Source organism: Natator depressus, chromosome 3 (genome assembly GCF_965152275.1).
Source record: "Natator depressus isolate rNatDep1 chromosome 3, rNatDep2.hap1, whole genome shotgun sequence".
Classification (NCBI taxonomy): domain Eukaryota; kingdom Metazoa; phylum Chordata; order Testudines; family Cheloniidae; genus Natator; species Natator depressus.
Window position 1 is genome coordinate 152,484,817 of NC_134236.1, and position 24,445 is coordinate 152,509,261.

Here is a 24,445-nt window from a genome sequence, read left to right on the forward strand (position 1 = left end):
AGGAGCACTATGGGGTTGACAGGAGATAGCACTGGAGGGTTCAAGAGAAAAAGAAGAGCCAGGGCATGTTATATGAATTAAACATACAGTATTCTGAATTCCTAGGCTTCAGTTCTATCAAAGAGTTTTGGGAACTACACAAGTTGCACTAAGGTGTAGGTGACACCACTAACACCTTCGAGAGAACAACAGCCCTGTAATCCATATCAGCCTGTTAAATCTCTATAGGTACAACTCATTCTGATGCAGAGAGGCAGAACTTGGCCCCCACAGCACTTAAGCTCTGTGCTGGAGAGATGGGATGCTGTGGCTGGAGAAGCCATAAGAGTGATCACCATACATACTGAAATTCATGGCAGGCGTGGAGAGAATTTTAGCACTTTCCTTCCCATTCTCCACCAACTCCTGCACAAAACCCATTTACCTGCCTGCATACATACATTTATTTCACCCTCAATAGTTTACTGTACCTGCTTGGTTTTACTGCATTAACACTCAGTTATATACACCGATTATACACATTTTTGTAACACTGTTTTGTAAATGTCTTCATATTGACTACAATATTATCAAATGTTCGTATTACCATATAACCCAGAGGCCCAATCAGGGCCCCATTGTGCTCCATGCTGTACAAACTCTAGTGGTCATGGATACTGCCTCAGAGAGCTTACAAACAGGGCTGAGTTCTTTTCTCCATTCAATCCATGTAATCCTATTGGAGAATATGGTCCTTAAGAGCCAAGTACACTACCCAGATTAGCAGATAGCCGAAGAACTAGAAGTTCAAGTCACACACCAACCACACCCTGTAGGAGGAAAAAGAAGCAGAAATCCATACCAGGCTTACTCCTCGCTTTGTTAGGAACTGGCCCAGCCTCTTGGCACGTCCACCGAAAAACTTCCCCAAAGCACTGATCCATGTCAAGCAGAGAGGAACTCCAAAGAGCCCATAAAATATGCAGAAGACACGTCCAGCGGGTGTCTTAGGAGCAACATTTCCATAGCCTGAAAGAGATAAAAGACCATTTACACAGATGCCAATTCAAGGCAGTTCAGCATATACATAGGGAGTTGTTCCCTGACATCTGCTGTACGAGAAGCCTCAGGTAAGACGCCCCAGGTAAGACATGTCTTTTATGAGATCCATTATGAACATCTAAGCCTTGCCCTGGTATTTCTGCAGATAAAGGAAGCCTGGTAGTGAAGAGGTGGAGGAAAGGTTGTGATAGAACACGGTGCCTGGGTCAGGGCTTTGGCCCTCTGATGGCAACAGAGTTTAGCAGATATTCTGAGCACAGCCCCAGTAAGGACAACTAGTCCCATTTCTAACCCTCTGCCAGAATTTTCTTAACTTCCAGTAAAAAGTTCAAGAAAGCAAAAACTGGTTTAAAGAACAATGAAGTAAGGCTTTTTTCAAAAGGTTTTTAATAACAGTAACAAGCAGAACATGGTGCTGTATTTGGTTTCACAGTAAGGTTTCCATCTCCACTGGTCAATTTGTATTTGCAAACACTGTGTGTTCCTTGTCAGAACAAACAACAAACAGTGCCCCTGATGTTTTCCTGCATCTTGCAGAGCTCTCTGGACATATCAGCAAAGACCGTCTGTAAAAGCAAAGGCAGATTTTTGCAAGAGGGCAGCAGCTGTTTTTGCAAGTTCTGCAGCACAGTCTGTCTGCATAGCCGAGATGAGGAATAAGCCGTATGGTGCAATAGGTTCCACATGAACAAATCAGCAGTGAGATTAAGGAGAGCGCATCAATTCTGCCCAGCTTTCTCCAAGAAATACAAGAGACACACAGGAAGGCCTTCAGATCTGTCTCTTTCACTAATGGCAATGCGTTTATCAACAGCTTGTTTGGGAGTGTGTGGGACGGTACAGGATAGGAGAGTTTCACAAAATCTCATGCATGTGTGGATGTGCCAAGCTCCAAGAATATTCCTTTAAGTTAAAGGCAACACTCTACACTAAATTTATATCACACAGACTTGCAAGTGTAAAACTTGATTGGAACTAAGAATACATTAATCCCACCTTGTCAGCACACAGGATTGTATCTACTCAGCAAGGGAAACATTTCTATTATGTAGTTCAAGGATTTGAGTGCTGTGGACACAGAAATTGAAAAAAACTGTCATCACCACCAAATGTGCCTAAAAGATAAATTTTCTAAGGTTTTTATTGATTTGTATATACTTCCTATAAGCCTTTATCTTCCTTTCAGTGGACAGCCAGTTGGACAAGAGATGGTACCAGTCCACTGGACTTAAAGGCCAGGAGACTTTACATGCTAAATACCCACCGATTGTTGTGATTACTGTAGCAGCAAAGATGACAGCATTAGGCCAATTCCAGTTGTTGAAGGTTTTGTTCCCAGTGATTGCAACCCCTTGCCCAGCAGCATCTGACACCACCTACAAGGAAACAATTTATAGATAAAATCATCTGGATGTGATGCCCAACATGAAGCTTGAAGTAGAAAGTTATACTCATCAAGTCTTCCCCTTAGTTCAACCTTGAAAAATGGTAATGAAATTTTACTGGACACCAGGCAGAAAGTTTACTCTCCCATCCTTGCTAAGACTGGGGGAAGGGGGAGAGAAGGAGATACAACCAACCATATGAATGGCCATAGTGGGTCAGACCAATGGTCCATCTAGCCTAGTACCCCGTCTTCCGACAGTGGCCAATGCCAGGTGTTTCAGAGGGAATAAACAGAACAGGCAATCATCAAGTGATCCATCCCCTGTCGCCCAATCCCATCTTCTGGAAAGCCAGGACATTTCAGAGCATGGTTTTGCATCCCTGCCCATCCTGGCTAATAGCCATTGATAGATCTATCCTCCGTGAACTTATCTAGTTCTTTTTTGAGCCCTGTTATAATCTTGGCTTTCACAACATCCTCTGGCAAAGAGTTTCACAGGTTGACTGTGTTTTGTGTGAAGAAATACTTCCTTTTGTTTAAGTCTCCTGCCTATTAATTTCATTGGGTGACCCATAGTTCTTCTGTTATGCAGAGTAAATAACACTTCCTTATTCACTTTCTCTACACCAGTCATGTTTTTTTTTTTAAGACCTCTATCCTATCCCCCCTTAGTCATTCCTTTTCCAAGTTGAAGAGTCCTAATCTTATTAATCTTTCCTCAGATGGAAGCTGTTCTTTACCCCTAATCATTTTTGTTGCCTTTTTCTGTACCTTCTCCAATTCCAATATATCTTTTTTGAGATGGGACGACCAGAACTGCACACAGTATTCAAGGTGCGGGCATACCATGGATTTATATAGAGGGAATGTAATATTTTCTGTATTATTATCTATCCCTTTACTAATTCCTAACATTCTGTTCGCTTTTTTGACTACCGCTGCACATTGAGTGGATGTTTTCAGAGAACTATTTACAATGACTCCAAGATCTTTCTTGAGTGGTAACAGTTAATTTAGACCCCATCATTTTATATGTATAGTTGGGATTATGTTTTCCAATGTGCATTACTTTGCACTGGGGGACACCACTATTTCTCTCTCCCCATTTTGAAAACTGACCATTTATTCCGAACCTTTGTTTCCTGTCTTTTAACCAGTTACTAATCCATGAGAGGACCTTCTCTCTTATCCCACGACAGCTTACTTTGCTTAAGAGCCTTTGGTGAGGGACCTTGCCAAATGCTTTCTGAAAATCTAAGTACACTATATCCACTTGATTATCCTTGTGCACATGCTTGTTGACCCCTCAACAAATTCTAGTAGATTGGTGAGGCATGATTTCCCTTTACAAAAACCATGTTGACTCTTTCCCAACAAATCGTGTTCATCTATGTGTCTGATAAGTCTGTTCTTTACTATAGTTTCAACCAATTTGCCTGGTAATGAAGTTAGGTGTACTGGACTGTATTTACTGGGATTGCCTCTGGAGCCTTTTTTAATAATTGACATCACATTAGCTATCCTCCAGTCATCTGGTACAAAATCTGTTTTAAATGACAGGTTACATACCACAGTTAGTAGTTCTGCATTTTCACATTTGAGTTCCTTCAGAACTCTTGGTGAATACCACCTGGTCCTGGTGACTTATTACTATTAAATTTATCAATTTATTCCAAAATCTCCTCTAATGACACCTCAATCTGGGACAGTTCCTCAGATTTCCCCAATCCATTAATGAAAATGTTCTTGCCTATTAAAACTTTTCTCCCCACAAGTAGAGTTTTGCAAAACTGCAGCAGTGTTTAAACAGGTTACTTGGGAATAAGCTATGGCTAGAGTTACATGACTCCACACAGCTCATGCGCTAACTCCCACATTATATTGGTGAAGTAGTAGTCAGCTGGTGTCTAGCACAGCTACTGAATATGGTTTAGTGGGGACATATTCTTCAAAAGTCAGTCAGTCAATCAAATTTTAAAACTTTCAAACATTGTTACAAGGCCTAGAATAGCTTGGACATGAACAGGGCCTAATGGAATCCTCTGGCCAAGCTACACAAATGCAAACACAAAAAAGCACAGGCAAGTGCTACTTCACCTGCTGTCCCTGGCAAAGGCTGATGAGCCAGTACAAAACTGGGCTCCTTTTGGTTTGTTTTCCTTTGCTTAACTTTTCCAAGTTATTTCATGCTATCCGGCCTCTAGTTTCTTGAATCAGCCCTGCTTCTCATTCAGCTTTCTTTCTCATAACATGTCTTTGTATTAACTGAGCTCATTTGAATGCTAAATGTTTTTTTTTTTAAATAACATTTTGCGGTGGGAAGGGTCAATATTTTTGTTTTTCAGAGCTAGCAAATCATCAGCTCAGGCCTAGAGGGCACTGAAGGCTCATGAAGAATCCTCACATTTGTGGGGATGATCTTTGGAGGTATTTTAGCCTAGACCAGCGTTTCCCAAACTGAATCACAGGGAGGTTGCACTAGAAACAACACCTAAGCCCAGTGGCCACAGATAATGTGTATAGAAGTTTACAAGGTTTTAAATAAATAAATAATAATGCATCTGACCACAGTTGTGATATATACTTGAACCTTCCTCACTAGAAATGGTTGGTTACCCAGTTCACTCTTCTGCCCTGTCTACACTAGCGAGCTTACAGGAGCATAGCTGTACCAGTGTAGCTGCGCTGCCGTAAGATCACTTGTGTAACCACTCTGTGCCGACGGGAGAGAGCTCTCCTGTCGACACAGTGCTCTCCGCACCGGCACTTCTGTTGGTGTAACTTATGTCACTCAGGATGTGTTTTTTCATGCTCCCTGAGCAACATAAATTATACCGACGAAAGTGGTAGTGTAGATATGGCCTTAGGATAGGTCTTCACTAGACTTTTGATTGCAATTAATTTGAGGTAGTTAACACATTTGTAAAAGCTGGCATGCATACTCCCCACACATTTGATCCTGGCTATAAATGTTTGTTCTTTACCTTTTAATTGGCAATCAATTATCTCAATTAATTCAAAACTCTAGTGAAGACAAGCCCTTAATAGAAATCCATAACTGATTAGTTAGTCCTTACTCTGCAATTCAAAATGCAATTTAGGACTTCTCCGGTTGCACTCCAGGCACTTTTAATGTAGGCTAGTCTAATCTAAGCACAGAGAAATGATCTCTTCTAGGGTCAGAGACAATACATTTTATGCTGTGTGTTCCCCTTACACTGGCCAACCCCATGCAGGTCGGTGTGTGTGATACTGTACTTAGCACAGAGACCCAAACCCAATTAATAAACACGCAGAACTAATTAAATAAATATAATAAAACCCAGGTTATTTAATTTTGAGCCCTAATACATACAACTACCCTTCCTGCAACAACATTGTCCTCAGAGTGAATTTACTGGGTATGTGGTGGAGAAACACAATTAAAAAAAAATTAAAATGCATTTCACTATTGGAGCCCATTTAGAGATAAAAAGAAGGGAGCTTTGGAGTCTGGATGAAGGAATAGGACTACAGATCTCTCTACTGGGGAAGTCTGACAAGCATGCAAGATTGTGTACAATATTTGTTGTAGGCTAAAGGCTATAGCTAGAGGCGCAGGTAGAAAACAGGGCTGGCCTGCTGAGGACTCTTATCAGTTGATAGAAACCACAAAGATGGGTGCTGCCGTAGGCAGATTTGTTGAAGCCACAAGTGCCCCTAGAAAGGGCAGGTGTTATAGACACAGCAAGGTTGATGGAAGAATGCTTCCATTAACCTAGTTACTGAGGCTGGAGTTCCTACAGTGATAGAAAAACCTGTTCTGTCATTGTAGGAAGCATTTGCGTTACGGTGCCACAGTTAAGCTGCTGTAGCCCATACTATAGACATGGCCTAAGTCTTTCAATTGCAGCAGCCAGTCAGGTCAAACAAATTAGAAATACAGAGTCGAATGCCAGCTGACAGCCCATACACTCCTCCTATGCATGTTGAGCAGGAAGGAAATGAGAAAACTAAGGCCTACATGAGAAAGTTGCACTGGTATAAACTAAGATGTCAGTTTAAACTGATGTAGTTAAACTGCGTGTGTGGACACTTCTTTGATGCAAGAATGGCTTTTCTGTTTAGTTTAAGTCAGTTGGGAATAGGTTTAAGATAAACTGAAATAAGCTACTCTTGCCTCTTGCACCAAGATCAGCGAATGTCCATACCTACATACAAAGGTACGAGTTTCAGTTCAACACGTGTGCTTTCTCTGTGTAGACAAAACCTCGGTGAAATCCCAAAATGAGGAAACTCTTGGAACAGATGAACAATTGCTTACACAACCCTCTGATCTCTCCTTTTTTTGGGGCGGGAGTGGGAGGGAGGAAATGAATGGAGCCATTCCAAAATGGACTTCATCAACTCTTGCTAGGGACTGCAGACAGCTTCAAAACCTCACAAATCAGTTGTGTCCAAGGTGACAGATACAGGGAACTCTGCATGGATGCCTGAACTTCATCCATCACCTGGAGAAGGAGATGTCTATTAAAACTGCACTAGATGTTGGTCTAATACCATTCACTCTCCAATTACATCCCATTCTCCAAAACATACTGGATTAGTTTAATTCCTCACAAGACAATTGACCTCAAAATACACACTAAATCCTACATGTTGAAATTTCAGTCTTCATTGACATTGGGCCATTATATCATACCACATTACTGCACCCTCCACTTGAGCTAAGGAGCTCTGTTTACCAGTCTGTGAAAGCAGTTAAGAGCACTATCTGCAAGTGGCGGTGGTTTTAGTCATGTGAGGGAGACACAGCTCAAGAGGAAGAAGGCAGCTAGAATGGAAGAGAAGCTCACACCTGGCTTAGTGCCCTTCACAATGATTCAATTAATGTCCTAAGACAGACACAGGGCCAACAATCTTCTCAATGCTGTGTAAACACTTCAAAATTTAGATTAATAGACTTCCCCCCTGCCAAAGCTACAACTCCCTCTTGTCCACAGTGACATGCAATTATCTATGAGCTGCAGTCTTGCCTGACGGTCTCCGCTTTCATTCTTGTCTTAGTACCTTTTGGCTGTAATAAGCCTGTGTGCCACGAGGCACATTCAACATATACAACCCAGCTGTAGGAGCAGAAGATAAAGCATGCCTTTCTTCCCTCCCCCACTTCGTATAGAAGTAACGTCCCTTAAACAGCACAAGTTTCTTGGTAGGGACCAAAACTATTACTATTGATAGGGATCAAAACTATTACTTGATTAAGGTTCCTCAGTAGGAAAAACGTGCAGCCTTGAATCGCATGCCATGTGTTTGATCATACCAGCATGAAATAAAAACACAAGAGATGAAAAATAAGTTAATTTTGGTGCAGAGGGAAATATATGTAGCAGTTTTCTAAGCAGAGTGCAACTTCTTGACTTTTTTGACACAATTATGTCTTTTTGACATCAGCAGATAATTCAGGCTGACACTAATAGCATTAAACAGCAAATACACTTTTTGTACAGAAGTTTGTTAGGCTGCTAAAATCTTTTTGAATTCAAATAGATTGTGTCAAAGACATCGCCAACTTTGCCATTCCCCACTCAAGTATATAATTTCCTAGACTCTTGGAGTTATTACTGAACATAAACAGGGATTCTAGAAATGGAATCCAAGAAAGGGAAGAAACTAATACATCTTTCAATGATATCAACTGGAATACGAACTAGAAGGCAAAAGATCATTCCAACATAATCAAGGTGACAAAGTTCTCTCTCTTTCCAAGGTACTTCCCCAAGATAAAATAATGCTCCAATGCAGCCTCAGGTTTCCTTCAGTGACATCTTAACTGTTAACTATTAATGACTGACTTGACTGAGGATTTACCTCAAAGGTCAAAGTGCCAGTCCAATAACTTTCTCCCCTCTGCCCAAGGCTGCATATACAGGAGGTTATCCATGCTAATGTGCCACTTAGATTGTCCATCAAAATAAGGATATGATTGCAAACAAGAACAAAAACATACATATTTTTAAAAAGACAAATTAGTTTTCAGGAAGATAAAAGGGTGAGAAAAAAAGAAAAAAGGATAGATGAATCTCTCTCCTGACATCTTCCTTTTCTGCTAGTATGGAAAGGAGGGGAAAAGAAAACTCGGAGAGCAAAACAAGAATGTTTGGAAAGGCTCAGCCTTCTTACACAACCAAACCATATGCACATATACTTTGGCTGTGCCGACACCCGCATTTTCCCTTCACATTTACTGCTACTGCAATATCAGCACAGCTCCAGTGCTAGCAAAGATGAGAGCGCCACTGAAAACAAGCCATCTACATTTCAACTTTCAGGCTGTCAGATTATGCTCAGAGCAGGTCTTTACGGCGGGTCTGTCTCAACTGTTGCCAGACCTGCTCTTAGTGCAGTGGTCAGAAATTTGAATAAAAATGGTATTGTGGAGAAGACTTCTGGGTCAGTGAAAAGGAGACAAAGGTGAGCATGCACCCAGCCCTCTGAGAAAAGAGCAAGAGAATGGTGGGGGCTTGGATGAAGAATACAACCGTAGAATGACAAGCAAGCTTGGCCACAGAAACACCTCCCCCCCTCCCCACAGCGCTTGTCTATGCTATTAATTAAAAAGCACCTGACCATGTTAAATTACAACTATTAAACAGTTGGGCCCTGCCTGTGTGAACAGCAGTGAGCCATACTGTAGCCAGATATACAAAAGGCATGCCACTTTAGCCCTAGTTTTTAAACTTTAAAAAACAACAGACTTTTACATTTTGTCTATGCAAATAAACCTGTACAAGGTCCGTGGCTTTTTTTTTTTTTCCTTCCTTCTTTTTAAACAAACCAAACATGTAACATAGTTATGGTCATATCCACAGCAATAAGATGCATCTTTGTTAAACAAATGTAGTCAATTTTGCAACACAGCAGGCCTGTACAACCACAGAATACCATTCAGGAGCAAATGGACACTTTATTTTATGAAAGTCTGATTGCACATACATTAGGGAAAAAAATCCACAATACAGCTCTCCTCACAAGGGAGAAAAAAAATTGACATTGGTCTCACACACAGTCTCCTTGTTTAGACACCTGCAGTGATTTTCTGGCTCATCTCCCATCCAGGTAAGTTCTTTAATTGGCGTGTTATGGCTGTAACTAGCACAGCATTATCTGAAGATAAGTCAGTGCATTCAAAACTTTAATCTGCCCAGATAAGGCAGAAGAATGAGATGTACATTATGATGTACAGATTTCTGGAGCATTAGCTAGGTGGGAGAGCTGAATATGGTAGGTAACTACAGGGATGCTACAAGCCAGAATAGTTCACCCTGCCCAACAGGCACTTTATTTCTGCCTATAAAGGACAGCAAGAAACCACTTGGCCCAAAGACTAGGTCCCCCTTTAGATTAGCTGCATTTCATCTCTTCCCATAAACCCAGTCAAGTCATTATCCAAGTCATGCTGGGCAGATGTGATCACATAAGCCAGTGGTAGTTGCATAGATAATCTCTGCACATCCTTTCCTACATTTACCCATTAGATTCAGTGGCTCTTAACCTGCAATTTCTTGTATGTTGCGCTCATTGAACAAAACAGTTCTCCAAGTTTCCCAGTTTCTCACTTTCATGGCATTTTAAAACCCCGCAGTGGGAACAATGATCTTGTCCTAATATGAAATAATTCTCTTTAGTCAGAGAGGGTCGGACTAACCGAATCTTTTAAGCCTAGAATCAGCGCAGTCAGCTTTCTTTATACTCTCACCATGGCAGCACCATATTTCCTCTATATGCAACAGTGGTCAGTACTGAATCCTGTATTTGAGAGCATACTCCATTGGTTAAACCAGTAGTTGCTGTTCCCTGTCAGTAGCCCTTTGCTCTGTCCCCTGCTCTGACCCCAACACTGAATAACCATAGATACGTTAGGCTTTGTCGACACTGGAACTTCATTGGCAAAACTTTTTTTGTTCAGAGGTGTTAAAACACACACACCCACACACACACACACACGAATGACAAAAGTTTTACTGATGAAAAGCGCCGGAGTGAACAGCAAATCCTTTTCCTGATCAACTACCTTCTACATAATACGCACTTAGTATTTGGCTCCTCTACAGCAGACTCAGTTAATATTTACTCGCCCACGTCACCAAAAAGCTCTGAATTCCCATAACCTGCTCATGTTTCTTTTCATTACTTGCTGTACCTCAGATTTTAACTGAGATCTCATTTTTCATGCCTATATCCAGAGACTTGAACGTAAATTTAAAGATAGAAAACACTATGGATCAGTTATCTAATCACAGGTACATGCACCACCAACAATTTAGCCAATTACAATAAAATGTCCAGAAGCATAGGGTTTGCATTTATAATCAGATGAAACTTCACACTGCTATTCCTCTTTCAGCAGCTTTTATTTTAACGGAATCCAGCAGCAACAGAGTGAAATAGCAGAAGACAACTAATCCTCAGGCAATCGGCACCACAGTCACATCTTTGATTTTACTTACATCCCATTTCAAGAGGGGAAGGGAGATCAAGTCAATAAACGTGAAAGGAAAGAGTCCCAGGGCTAGATATGCTTGTACGTATGCATCCATAGGGTAGCAATGGCTCAGGCCAAGGGGAGAGAAGTCTCCACCTGTACCTACTGAAAGAGAACTTCCATCCCTCTTTTTTGTCCCTGGTTGTCAGGAAGGTCTCTGTAGTAAAAGCATTCATGTAGAAAGAACCTGAAGTGGGCTGCAATGGTAATAATGGAGCAGACTATGGTGGAGGGAGTTATATTCAGAGGGGGCAAAAAAATAAAATAAACTTACTTGGAAAGCGCTTACTCAGACCCCTCTAGAAAGTCCTATATTAATGCAGGTGAGCATATGTACATTCCCAAGAAAATAAGAGATCCAATCCCAACATGTAGGGCAAAGGAGGTGAAAGCAATTCATGTTGCATTATCTCCATATTCAGCCACCTAGAGACAGAGGCCTAGTCTATATTCAGAGTTGCATCAGATTAACTCTAGGCATTATTTATGGAATTGAGTTAAAATAAAATCAATATAAACCAGATTATTAACCTAAATTAAACAGAAATAAGAGTGTTGGCACAAGATTTTGCACAATTTGAACTACATTGGTTTAAAGCCACACTTAGTATTAAACCTGCGCAGCTATTGAACATGGGTAAGCCCAGAAACCAAGAGACAATATTAGAAGGATGCAAAGCCCTTTGTATGCTAGTAAAGAAATAAGTGTTTGGCCCTGAAAATAATCAGAGTTTATACATTCAGTAGCTTGAATATAATAATACCGTGACCTTTGCAATATTAAAGAAGAAACTGATTCACAGGTTCAGTTATTCACTAAGGCAATCTTCTTCTGGGAGATTCACAGTTGGTGTGAATGAGTTTAGGCACATTACATATGATGGAGTTAAAGTCTGAAGATTTCAACAAACCTTGAGTGTATCAGTACTAGCGGACAGTATTCCCCACTTGTCTGTAGCAGACAGAGATTGTTGTGTTAATTTTTAGCAATGAAAGTTTCATTTTATGAACTCTCACAATCTAGCCTTTGCTATGTGACCTGCAGTACTACAAAAAAGGATTTAAAGCCAACAGAGCCCTTTTATGTACTGTGACCTGATACAGTATACAGGGTAAAATAAATATTCTCATCTGTAAACACTCTTGGGCCAGGGGTGGAAGAGAAGGTGATTATCTGATTAGTGGCCTTATCAAAGTGTAAACTTAGACATTAAAAATTTATTTCTACACAAGTTTTCCCCTCTCATGTCTGCCTAAAGCGGCTCAATTTTATACTTTTCCCCTTATTTCTGAAAATAACCACTCTGCCGTAAGGTACCCTTTGCTTGCCACCATCCTTGCTTCTGCTAGCCAAAAAACCAAAGTGGCATGGGTCCAGTAATATGGTCAAGAAATGGAGAGAATACAAAAGGTTACAACAGAAGGCCTGTGTAGCAAAAATGCAGGAATGGTGGTGAAGGGGGAGGTTATAGCTCATGACTTCAGGGACAGCTGAAAAAACTGCAAAGGAAGGAACCAAAGCACGTGTAGCAGTGTACAAAACAGCTGCATCCTTTTAAGTCTCTCCTTCTACTTTTGTATATTTCTCCCAGTCATTTGGTATGAGGCAAGTTGTTCATGGTATGTGTGTAATGTACGAATTCTCAGGAACATAGGACAACGGCTCCTTCCAAATGGATCTAAAATCAGCAGGAAAGCACACACTTTTGGTTATTGCCCATCCCAGTTTTCCGTCTCAGACATAATGACAGCATCATCCTGATTGTTCACTTAGCCCCTCAATCCTCAGCTGCTTGAAACACGCTGGCACATGACCAGGGTCAGTGTGCACAGCCAAGCAAGTGAGCCGTTCAGGAAGCCTCAGGCACTTGATAAAGTGTCTATGGGATTCTGGAAATCAACAGGACTTAGGATGGTTGACCTTTCATTTCCCCTCTCTCTCAGCATTATCTGGGGCTGGAATATGATTTTGATGTTCATCAGGATAACAGCCATGCCAGATGAGAAAAAAAATTTTTTAGGAGAGTCCTGGATTTCCTAGTTTGCTTTTGTGGGAATGGTGTGTGACCTTTTTTTGTAGAAAGAAAAATAAGACAGGTTAATCACATTGTCTCAAGCTAACAGGCAACACTCTGGTGCCTTACAAATCTATGAAAACTTAACTGTCATTTATGATCTATGTAGCATGTAGTTGATAGGAGACGTGTGGGGCAAAGCCTCCAGGATATGAGTCAGCAGCAGCATTCATTTGCACCTGCACGAGGGAAGGATGGCGAGTGATAAAGCAAGTGAGAAATAAATTCCAGATTTTAAATAAGAGACAGCCGTTGGCTGCACAAATTCAATTCCTGCTCAACCGAGCGTGTTGTAAACAGACCCTCAGAGAAGATGCTTTGAGAGGTGTCTCCTCCCAGGCATCTAATCCCAGCACTCCAAATTTCAAGGTTCTCTGCATATCCTAGAATTTCTGTAGCAGTTTGATTCTTCCCAAGCAGAACATTAGCAGAATCCCATCTAGCAGCACCACATGATAATCGCTTTGAATAGTTTATGACACAAGGGGGCCAAAACCAGTAACAAACTGTTGAAATTTGCATGCAGAGGCTGCAATGTATTTCAAATAATCAGATGTCATCAAGGTATAGGAATTAGGTGTTGAAAACTGCAAATAAGAATAAGCCTAATAAGACCATAGTCAATAATACCTGAATAACTAATTAGTAACACATATTTAATATCACTGGAGAGAGAGTTCCTCCTCCCTCAGTATGGGGGAAAAAAAAAATCGCAAAGAACAGGTGTTAGCTACACTGTTTACACTCCCAGATAACACATTTACACATAAAAAATATGTGTATGGTCTCTTTTGTAGTCATATACTGCCTTTAATAAAAGGCTGATTAAATAGTATCAGCTAGCAACAATCATTTCAACTATTGTTTTAACTGATTTTTTTATCTTAACAGATTCCCACAGCAGGCCAAAAGCAAAGTTAACTAAGTTTCAACTGCTCTTTTCCCAGTCCTATTCAATGTATAGCTTCGTGTACTACAGTGGAACACTAACAGGCTTTACTTTGGGATGCATCAAAAATAATCTAGTAGTGGGTGTGTCAACATTTTAATGTACAATTCTGAAGTGTGCACGTGACCTGCTCAGTTTTCCTCAATCCTCAGAAGAAGGGGAATGTCTTCTCGAAACAGGGGTCAAGTCAACATGACGTGAAAAAGTTTTAACAAGATGAGCGCCAACTGCTGCTAGCTACGCTAGCAATTCTTTTAAACAAACCAGAGTTATCTTTACAGGAAGAACATGAAGCTTTAATGAGCCCTTAGACAAGTCATATGCAATTTAGTTATCAAATAAGATTAAAAAATAAAAACAAAGATCTTTGGCTCCATGGTACCTAACACCGGTAAGTGGTTAAGCTAAAAAGCTGCTCCTTTTCCATTTGCCCAGTCAGTTTCTCAGCTTTTCATGCTAATTATGCAACAGTGCAGCTCTGCACATAGATATTTGGAAGATCCAAGTTATGCTACTTATACTTATCGCTCCTAACTTTACTCTGTCCACAACCAAGACTTAAACTGAGCAAATTTCTCCTTACCTCATAGAGAGCCTCCAGCACATATAGAGCCTCCAGCTTCATACAGAGATGTCCCTGCCTCTGAGCCTGATATTTGAAGCATACAAGTAAATAATGCATGCCAGGTTGCTGCTTTGCATATTGCTTTTGAAAAAGGACAACAAGATACGATTTGGGAGATGGCAGGCCAGACTATTTTGCTGCTGTTTTTACAGCCTAAGTCTATTAATTAATTGCTCGGTATCTTCAGAATTCAACTTTGGGTTTTTAGAAACCAGCATGGGGATTTTTCTTCCTTTCCTTTGCCATTTCTACTCCTTGCAATACTGCTTTATCAGCAGACTGGCTAATTTTGAAGAAGGAAGAGAACACCTAACCAGCTTGCACTGCACAGGACTTTAGAACCAGTTAGGTTCCAAAGAAAGCAATATAGCATAGATGAGGAGGGGAGGCTAAGGATCAGTGCTGGAGGTTCTTCCAAATTCACTGATTAGCCAGAAAAGAAAACACAGAACAGATTGTTCTAGCATAAATACATGAAGACCAAGATGACAAACATAGCAAAGCATGTAAAATACTAAGAAACCTAATTATGATATGGCAAAAATATTCTTGCCTCAATTACTGTACCACCCACTCCTTGCCTTGAAGAAGGCCATGTTTAGTTCCAAAACAAAAAACAACATGGTTATCTAGAACAGGGGATTAAAAGAAAAAAAAAGCAATGCTCTTGCAACACAAACATTAATGTTATTGTGGCCTAGGGGAAGTTAGTTTCAGGTCTTTGTACAGGTATGAAGAACAACTAAGGGGGATGAGCAACAACTGACAAGGCTTTGATCTTCAAGAGTATCTATTCTGGGTGCCCAAAACCACTATGATACATATCATAACTGGGCTAAGGGAGACACAGATGTGAGTCAGTTGTCCAGGATTCCATCCTGCAGCCTCTGACTACATGAGCACTAGCCCCAGTAAAGTTATTGAAAGGGGTTCAGCATCAATCTCATACAGACACTGCTATTTGCATCTCCACTGAACTTTAGACCTTACTGCATGGTCTATAGACAACAAGCAGAAAACATGGGAAAGGAACCTCCTTTCAGTTCTACATCATTGTATTTGAAGAAAACTTTTGTTACTTCTTTGACTCTGACCAATACTAGCCATTTCTGTTTAATAAGTTACAGATCATCCTTGAAGAGGCTCAGGGGTGCAGGCTCCGAGTGGCACTTACCTCAAGCGGTTCCCAGAAGCAGTGGCATGTCCTTTCTCCAGCTCCTATGCAGAGGCGCCGCCAGGTGGCTGTGCACACTGCCCCATCCGCCGGCACCACCCCTGCAGCTCCCATTGGAGCACCGGAGGGGCCATTGGCGTGCATAGGAGCCGGAGTGGGGCCATGCTGCAGCTTCTGGGAGCTGCGTGGTGCGGCCCTTAACCCTGAGCTCTGGCTGGAGCGCCGGAATGGGGCTAAGCCGCGTGGTGCAGCCCCCGACCCAGGCCGGAGCGCCAGAGCTGGGCAAGCCCCAGACTCCTGCTGGCCGGCTTAAAACGGCCCGCGGGCCATAGTTTGCCCACCCCTGGTCTAAAGAGAAAAATATTGTCAACAGCACCTAGGAGGAGGAAAATAAGACCTATTTAAGAAATTCTGGAAACAGAATGGTAGCAAATCGGAGTAGAAAAAACCACTAGATAAGTAAGTCTTTCCCTTCTGCACCTCTGCAAAGGTAGGATAGATTTCTAGGCAGTTACTCAGAGAGATAACATTTTCAAAAAGTTCCTAGATTCCATTGACTTTATGGGATTTAGGAACTGAAGTGCTTTTGAAATTTTTACCACGAGCACATTTACATGGGGACACTCAGGGTAGGTCTACACTACAAGCGCTACAGTGGCACAGATGCTTTGCTGCTGTTATAGTGTAGACACTTAATACAGTGACAGAAAACATGGTTACTAACCTTTCATAACTGCTGTTCTTCGAGATGTGTTGCTCATGTCCATTTCATTGTAGGTGCGTGTGCTCGCCACATGCACCAGTGCTAGAAATTTTTCTCTCAGTGGTATCTGTAGGGGACTAGCTCTGGCAACCTCCGGAGTGGCCAGCTCCCACCCCAACTCCTTCTTGACAGAACTCTGACAGAGGGGAAGAAGGGTGGGTCATGGAATGGACATGACGACACATCTCGAAGAACAGCAGCTACAAAAGGTTAGTAATCGTTTTTTCTTCTTTGAGTGATTGCTCATGTCCGTTCCATTGTAGATGACTCCCAAGCAGTACCTGGAGTTTGGGCAGGAGTTCATGGACGTGTCAATTGCAACACAGCTCTGCCAAATCCAGCATCATCTCTGGCCTGCTGGATAATGGCGTAACGTGTGGTGAACATGTGTACTGAAGACCACATTGTGGCCCTGCAGACGTCCTGGATAGGGACATGCGCCAGGAAAATAGCCGAAAACACCTGAGCCCTGGTAGAGTGAGCCTTCACAACTGGTGGAGTCACAGCCTGCGCCAACTTGTTACAAGTGCAGATGCAGGTGGTGATCCAGTCTGAAACCCTCGGAGGACACCGGAAGGCCCTTCAATCCTGTCAGCGACGGCAATAAAGAGCTGAGTCAATCTGCGGAAGGGCTTGGTGTGCTCCAAGTAGAAAGCCAGGACACGTCTGACATCTAGAGTGTGCAGGCGTCTCACCTCGTTGGTTGTGTGAGGCTTTAGACAGAACACTGGGAGGAAGATATCCTGGTTGACATGGAAGCACGAAACCACCTTTGGCAGGAAGGCCGTACGGGACCGCAGCTGAACCTTGTCCTTGTAAAACACCGTATACGGGGGCTCCGAAGTGAGGGCTTTAATCTCGGAGACTCACCTCACCTCAGTAATGGCTACAAGGAATGCAACCTTCCACGACAGGTGGGAGAGGGAACAAGAAGCCATAGGTCGAAAGGGTGGACCCGTGAGCCTGGAGAGGACCAGGTTACGGTCCCACTGGGGAACCGGGCCCTGGATGGGCGGAAAGAGTCTTTTAAAGCCTTCCAGGACCCATGTGAGAATACAGATCTACCTTGGACGCAGGGATGGAAGGCAGATATGGTTGCCAGGTGCACCTTGATCGAGGAAAAGGTGAGGCCCTGGTGCTTCAAGTGAAGCAGGTAATCCAGGATGAACTGCAAGGATGTCTGGGTCGGGGAAATATTCCCCTCTGACACCCAGCAAGAGAAAATGCTTCCACTTTGCCAGGTAAGTCACTCTGGTGGAGGGCTTTCTGCTGGACCTGACTAGTGCAGGCTTGTTCTTCTACGTTCAGCCTCGCAGCATCCAAGGCATGAGGTGGAGAGAGGTGAGCTTCGGGTGCAATAGCTGACCGCGATCCTGCAAGAGTAGGTCTGGGCAGCTAGGGAAGTGGCCATGGGTCCGCTATGGCCAGGTCCATGAGCATGCTGACGAAACTTGGTGCAATCATAATGACCCGCACCTTGTCCCTCTTGATCTTCAAGAGAACCTTACTGATGAGCGGAGTTGGTGGGAAGGCATACATCAGGTCTTCCAACCACAACAGGAGAAAGGCATCGGAAAGCGAGCCTCTGCCTAGACCTTGTAAAGAGCAGAACTGATGACAATTTCTGTTCTCTGGCGGCGAACAGGTCCACTCGGGGAGCTCCCCACTTCTGAAAGAGCATCCTGATGACCTCCCAATAAAGGGACCACTCATGGTGAGAGAAGAAGGACCTGCTAAGGCGTGTTCCGGATGCTGGGGAGGTGCGAGGCTACCAGGTGGATTGCATGCTTAATGCAGAAGTCCCATAGATGGAAGGCTTCTTGACACAGAGCCAACTAACGAACTCCCCCCTGCCTGTTGACTCAGAACATGGAGGCTGTGTTATCTGTCAACACCTGCACTACCCAACCGGACAGGTGGGGAAGGAAGACTCCGCAAACCAGGCAGATGGCTCTGAGTTCTCTGACATTTATATGTAACACGAGCTCCTCCCATGACCATAATCCCTGAGTCTGCAGTACACTGAGATGTGCTCCCCACCCGAGGTCGGACGCATCTGAAATCAGGGAGACAATGGGTCGTGGGTTCATGAACAGCACACCTTCCATTACCAGAGTTGGATCGGATCTCCACTACAGGGAGATAGGGGAGATCCTGGATGGATTGCTGGACCTCTGCTGACAAGCCTGACGACTGCAACCAGGATGTCCGCCTCATTGAAATGGCTGAAGCCATAGACCGGGCCACAGAGTCCACCGCATCTGAGCTGCTTGGAGGGCTGCCCTACTGCTCTGCCCTCCTCCAGAATAGCCAGGAATTCCTTCTTGGGCTCCTCAGGCAGCAACTCTGCGAACTTGGCCATGGATTGCCAGATGTTAAAATCATAGTGACCAAATAGGACCTGATGGTTGGCCACAGAATAACTCTTTCTACCAAAAAGATCGAACCTCTTTGCCTCCGTATTCTTAGGGGTCGATCCTGGTTGGCCTTGTCTATCATGTTCATTGTCTGCTGACACCACCAGTGAGCTTAGGGCAGGGTGTGTGTGCAGATATTTAACCTCCTTAGTGGGGACATAATACTTCAGCTCCATCCCCTTAGAGATGGGTGGCAGGGTGGGTTTGCCAAAGGGCTTTGATCAGTGTTACAACTCCCTTGAGGATTGGTAATGCCACCTTCAAGAGGGCTGCTGCACTCAGCACATTGAACAGGGAGTCCAAGGACTCTGCCAGCTCCTTGGCTTCCAGCCTGAGATTCGATGCCACCCTATTCAAAAGCTTCTGGTGGGCTTTTGCATCATGCTGGGGGACCGTGCGAGAGGGCCTCACTATCGCCTCGTTGGGTGAAGAGGAGGAGGAGGCAGGTATAGATGGGCCTGGTAACTCCACTGCCTCTGCCTGGGGAGCTTCAATTGGAGCTGGCTGTCCCTGGGGAGCTTTATCTGACTCTGCTTCGAGTCAGGGGGCAGGCGGGAGACTGTGGCTGACCATCTTTCTGATGCTCCTGAGACTGACCAATGCCCCTGCAAAGGTTGGGGAAATGCCCCAGGTGTTCCACAGGTGACAGGATGTTGGCCATTGGCCCTGCGGCCATGCAGCCCCTGGGGGACCAGAAGGAAATGCCGATGCCCTCAGTGGGTGGCCTTGGCCCATGGGCAGTTCTTCCTCCTCACTTTCAGAGCCTAAGGAGGGGGAGGCTTGTCTGGGGGACCAGGACGGGACTGATGTCGCCTGTCTACCCCATTCCCATCGGCTTTCTCCGCGAACCTCTGCTGGGGAGCTGCGATGTCTCTCAGTGCCGCGATTCCGGTGATCGGTGGCTGCGTTCGTCAGATTGGCGACGGTACCCTGGAGATTGATGCCTCATGCTATGAGAGCGGTGGCGCTCCGTGGACCGGGAGCAAGAACGGGAGCTAGAGGATCAACATTTTGGAGACCGTCTACGCACCCGTGGAGATCCGTACCAGCAAACCTGAGACAGGACTCCAGGGACTGGTATACCAACCCTCCGGAATGGTGCCATAAGCCTGGAGACAGATTTGGACGCTCCAGGTGCTGAGACTCTGGGGACACGCCTGCAAGGGTCTGCGCCAGGCAGCCGGCAATTGACACTGGAATCCCAGTGAACACTACTAGAGAGTGGGGAACAACACTGGGAACTCTGGCAGGTATGCTGACCCACATCTGAGGGGTGGTGGTGCTGTTCAGGTGAGAGCTGGCAGGGCACCCGCTGTGGTGGGGAGCAGTGCCGCACTGATGGATATGGCTGGAAGGATCCCAAGGCGGGTTTTCCCATTGAACGAGGCACCTTATTAGCTGGTGTGGGCAGCACTGGAAGGAACAATATGTCCTTAGCAGTCTGAAAGTCCTCTGGCATGGATGGCACTGTCAGGTGCCGAGAGCCTCTGCTGCTTTCCGGGATAGTGGGCAGGTCTCGAAGGGGGCTTGACAGCTCAGTAGGTGCTGGAGCCCGGCCACCATCTGCAGAGAAAGAGCTGCCCCTTGGGGTCTTTGCCATCCTCTGGCTCTCTCCTTCCCTTTGGGGGACGCAGGTGAATGCACTCTCCCAGCCTTTCTTTACTTTTCAGCTGGTACCGGGGATGGGGATCAGTGCCAGTCTGAAGTCAGTGCCGGCAGCATGCTCCGCACTGAGGCCGCAGTGCTCGGAGCGGAGTCCAATCTAGTCGGCCCCGATGCTGGTATGAGGGCCGACTCCATAAGGAGCGCTTGGAGACGAATGTCCTGCTTCTTGTTCGTTTGTGGCCTGAAGCTCTTACAGATGTGACACTTGTCACTCATGTGGCTATCCCCCAAGCACTTTAGACAGCTTTTATGAGGATTACGGACTGGCATAGGTATCTGGCAGCAGTCCCAAGGCTTTAAGCCCAGGGACCGTGGCATGCCCTGTCCCTAGGATAAGTCCCGTAAGGGACTAACCAACTATTACTAACTCTAACACTAAGGGAACTATAGAAGTTTTTAACAACTATACACAAAAATTTTGCAATTAGACACAGTTGAGAGAAGTAAGCTTGCCGAGGCAAGGAGACGTTCCAGAACTGTCACTGGCGGTAAGAAGGAATTGATGGAGGAGGGGCTGGCAGTGCCACTTATACCGGCACATATGTATGCCACTCCAGAGGGCGCCAGAGCCAGTCCCCTACGGATACCACTGAGGGAAAAGCTTTTGGCACCGGTGCATGTGGTGAGCACACACACCTGCAATGAATGGACATCAGCAATCACTCGAAGAAGGAGTTTTTCTGTTGCTGTAGTAAATCCACCCCTCGAGAAACGGTAGCTAGGTCAATGGAAGAATTCTTCTTTCAGCTTAACAGTGTCTACACCAGGGCTTAGGTCAGTTTAACTGTCTCTCAAGGATGTGAATTTTTCCCACCCTTGAGCAACATAGCTAGGTCAACCTAACTTTTAGGCGTAGACCAGGCCTCATAAAAATTATACTGAACTAGCTGAAAGGTATGAATTTTAAAGTACATTAAACCCCATGTACAGATGCTCTCATTCAGAAGTAAAGTGGCCTTAGATCCAACTATATACTAGAAGTGTTCTGCTGGTATAGTTTATTCCCATCCCCCGAGCAAAATAATCGATACCACCATAACTGCATCTATACTAGGGGCTTTTGCTAGCACAGTTCTGTCGGTCAGAGATCAAACTTCATTACACCCTGACCAAGACAGCTATGCTGGCAAAAGTTTGTATTGTACACCTGGCCTAAGGCTACTTTACTTATGAACGACAGCATCCACACAGGGGTTAAATGCACTTTAGATTCAGACCCTTAGTTAATTTGTCTTAAACTTCCCTGAGTTTCCCTAGACAGACATACCCATAGTTTCTAACAGCATGTCTACACTATGAAATTAGGTCGATTTTATAGAAGTCGATTTTTAGAATTCGGTTTTATACAGTCGATTGTGTATGTCCACACTAAGCGCATTAAGTCAGCGGAGTGCATCCTCACTACCATGCCTAGCATTGACTTTTGGAGTGTTGCACTGTAGGTTGCTATCCCGCAGTTCCCGCAGTCTCCGCTGTCCATTGGAATTCTGGGTTAAGCTCCCAATGCCTGATGGGGCAAAAACATTGTCGCAGATGGTTTTGGGTACATGGAATCAGTCGCCCCTCCCTCCGTGAAAGCAAGAGCGGATAATCGTTTCACGCCTTTTTTCCTGGGTTATCCGTGCAGATGCCATACCACGGCAAGCATGGAGGCCGCTCAGCTCACCATCACCGCTGCTGTTGTGGGCAAGTCTACTGTGTTATGTTTATGTTCTGTTATCAAGGGTAGTGACTCTGGGAAATGTGTGGGCCTTTTTAGATTTTAGGTGCATCATAGTCCTGTCCTTTGTCGCTGGTGAAGAAGTCTTGCAGCCGTCCGTTCCAGTCAGGTCGGCACTGTAACACCCCATAGCACTTCTGTGGTTGACACATGTAACAGCTCCAGGGCTCTTGCTCTTTTGCCTTGACACCTTGCCCTACCAGGACCTCCAAGCACTCGACACAGAAGCACCTGCAGCAGCTGGCATTGCTACACAGCAGCAGCTCCTGGGTGCCTTTGTAGCAGACGGTGCAGTAGGACTACTAGCCGTCCTCGTCCATGGTGTACGGCTCCACCGCTTCCGCTGCAACTCTGCTCTCCTGCGAGCTGGAGGCTTCTGCCTCAGGCTGCTCGCCCAGCTCACAGCACCGTGCGGTCGCACCTACCCCAGCCTACCCCTTGCTCCCATGGCTTATGAAGCCTAGACAGTAGTAAGGAGCAGTTCAACTATAGGCTGAGCAAGTGCAGAATGGTGGTAGAATGTGCCTTTGGACATTTAAAAGTTCACTGGCGCTGTTGGTCAGACCTCAGCGCAACCAACATTCCCGTTGTTATTACTGCTTGCTGTGTGCTCCATAATATCTATGAGAGTAAGGGGGAGACGTTTATGGCGGGGTGGGAGGTTGAGGCAAATTGCTTGGCATCCGATTTTGAGCAGCCAGACACCAGGGCGATTAGAAGAGCACAGCAAGGCGCACTGCGCATCAGAGAGGCTTTGAAAACCAGTTTCATGACTGGCCAGGCTTCGGTGTGACAGTTGTGTGTGTTTCTCCTTGATGCAAACTCACCCCCTTTGTTGATTTTAATTCCCTGTCAGCCAACCACCCTCCCCCCTTCGAAATAAAGTAACTATTGTTTTGAAACCATGCATTCTTTCTTTCTTTATTAATTTAAAAAAAAAAAAAAAAAAAAGAGAGAGATAACGGAAAAGGTAGCCCGGGTGGGGTGGGGGAGGAGGGAAGGACAAGGCCACATTGCTTACTGTACCACACTAAAAATCAAACTGTTTGAATGACAACCTTCTGTTGCTGGGCCATCCTCTGGAGTGGAGTGGCTGGGTGCCCAGAGCCTCCCCCCCACCACCACGTTCTTGGGTGTCTGGGTGAGGAGGCTATGGAATTTGGGGAGGAGGGTAGGCGATTATACAGTGGATGCAGCGGGGGTCTGTGCTCTTGTTGGCTTTCCTGCAGCTCCAACAGACGCTTCATCATGTCCGTTTGCTCCCCCATTAGCCTCAGCATCGCCTCCTGCCTCTGCTCTTTGCGCTCACTTAATTCTTTCCTGGCCTCTGTCACTGAATGCCTCCATGTATTAAGCTGTGCCCTAACAGTGCGAGAGGACTGCATGAGCTCAGAAAGCATGTCATCCCAAGTGCGTTTTTTTCGCCTTCTAATCTGCGATAACTCAGGGACGGAGATGATGGGGGAGCGTAGAAACATTCTACGCTCTACGATTCTGAGGGGACTGCATGGTCACCTGTGCTGCTGAGTTCGCCACGTTGACCAAACAGGAAATGAAATTCAAAAGTTCCTGGGGCTTTTTCTGTGTACCTGGCTAGTGCATCGGAGTTCAAAGTGCTGTCCAGAGCGGTCACAATGGAGCACTCTGGGATTGCTCCCGGAGGCCAATACCGTCAATTTGCGTCCGCATTACCCCAAATTCAATTTTAGCAAGGTCGATTTTAGTGCTACGCCCCTCGTCAGGGAGGAGTACAGAAGTCCATTTTAAGAGCCCTTTAGGTCGACGGAATGTGGTTGGTTGTGTGGACGCAGTCATTTTAAAATTGACCTAATGCAGCTAAATTCGACCTAACCCCGTAGTGTAGACCAGGGCTTAGTCTTGTCTACACAAGAAAGATATTCCACAATAAGGCACAGGGTGAATTTAAAGCAGAATAGTTATTTTGAAATAGCTCCATGTGTGGACACTTATTCCAGAATAACAGTGCCTTTTTCAGGTTTAGTTTAATTCATTTTCAAAGTGGATTAAACCAAATCAGAAAAGGGATGCAGTATGGCCTAGTGGATAGAGCACTGACAGGGACTTAGAATACCTGGGCTCTGTTC

At 44.7% G+C, this 24,445-nt stretch overlaps 1 protein-coding gene across 1 annotated transcript in view; it reads right to left on the bottom strand.

The window, feature by feature from the left end:
• Window positions 1–24,445, bottom strand: part of KCNK5 (potassium two pore domain channel subfamily K member 5) — a 60,458-nt gene that overhangs the window by 7,187 nt on the left and 28,826 nt on the right. Inside the window, exons 2-3 of the mRNA XM_074949113.1 lie at window positions 2,306–2,417; window positions 842–1,008 (exon numbers count right to left, since the gene is read on the bottom strand). Coding sequence (XP_074805214.1) covers window positions 842–1,008; window positions 2,306–2,417 — 279 coding nt within the window. The remainder of the gene's footprint in view (window positions 1–841; window positions 1,009–2,305; window positions 2,418–24,445) is intronic.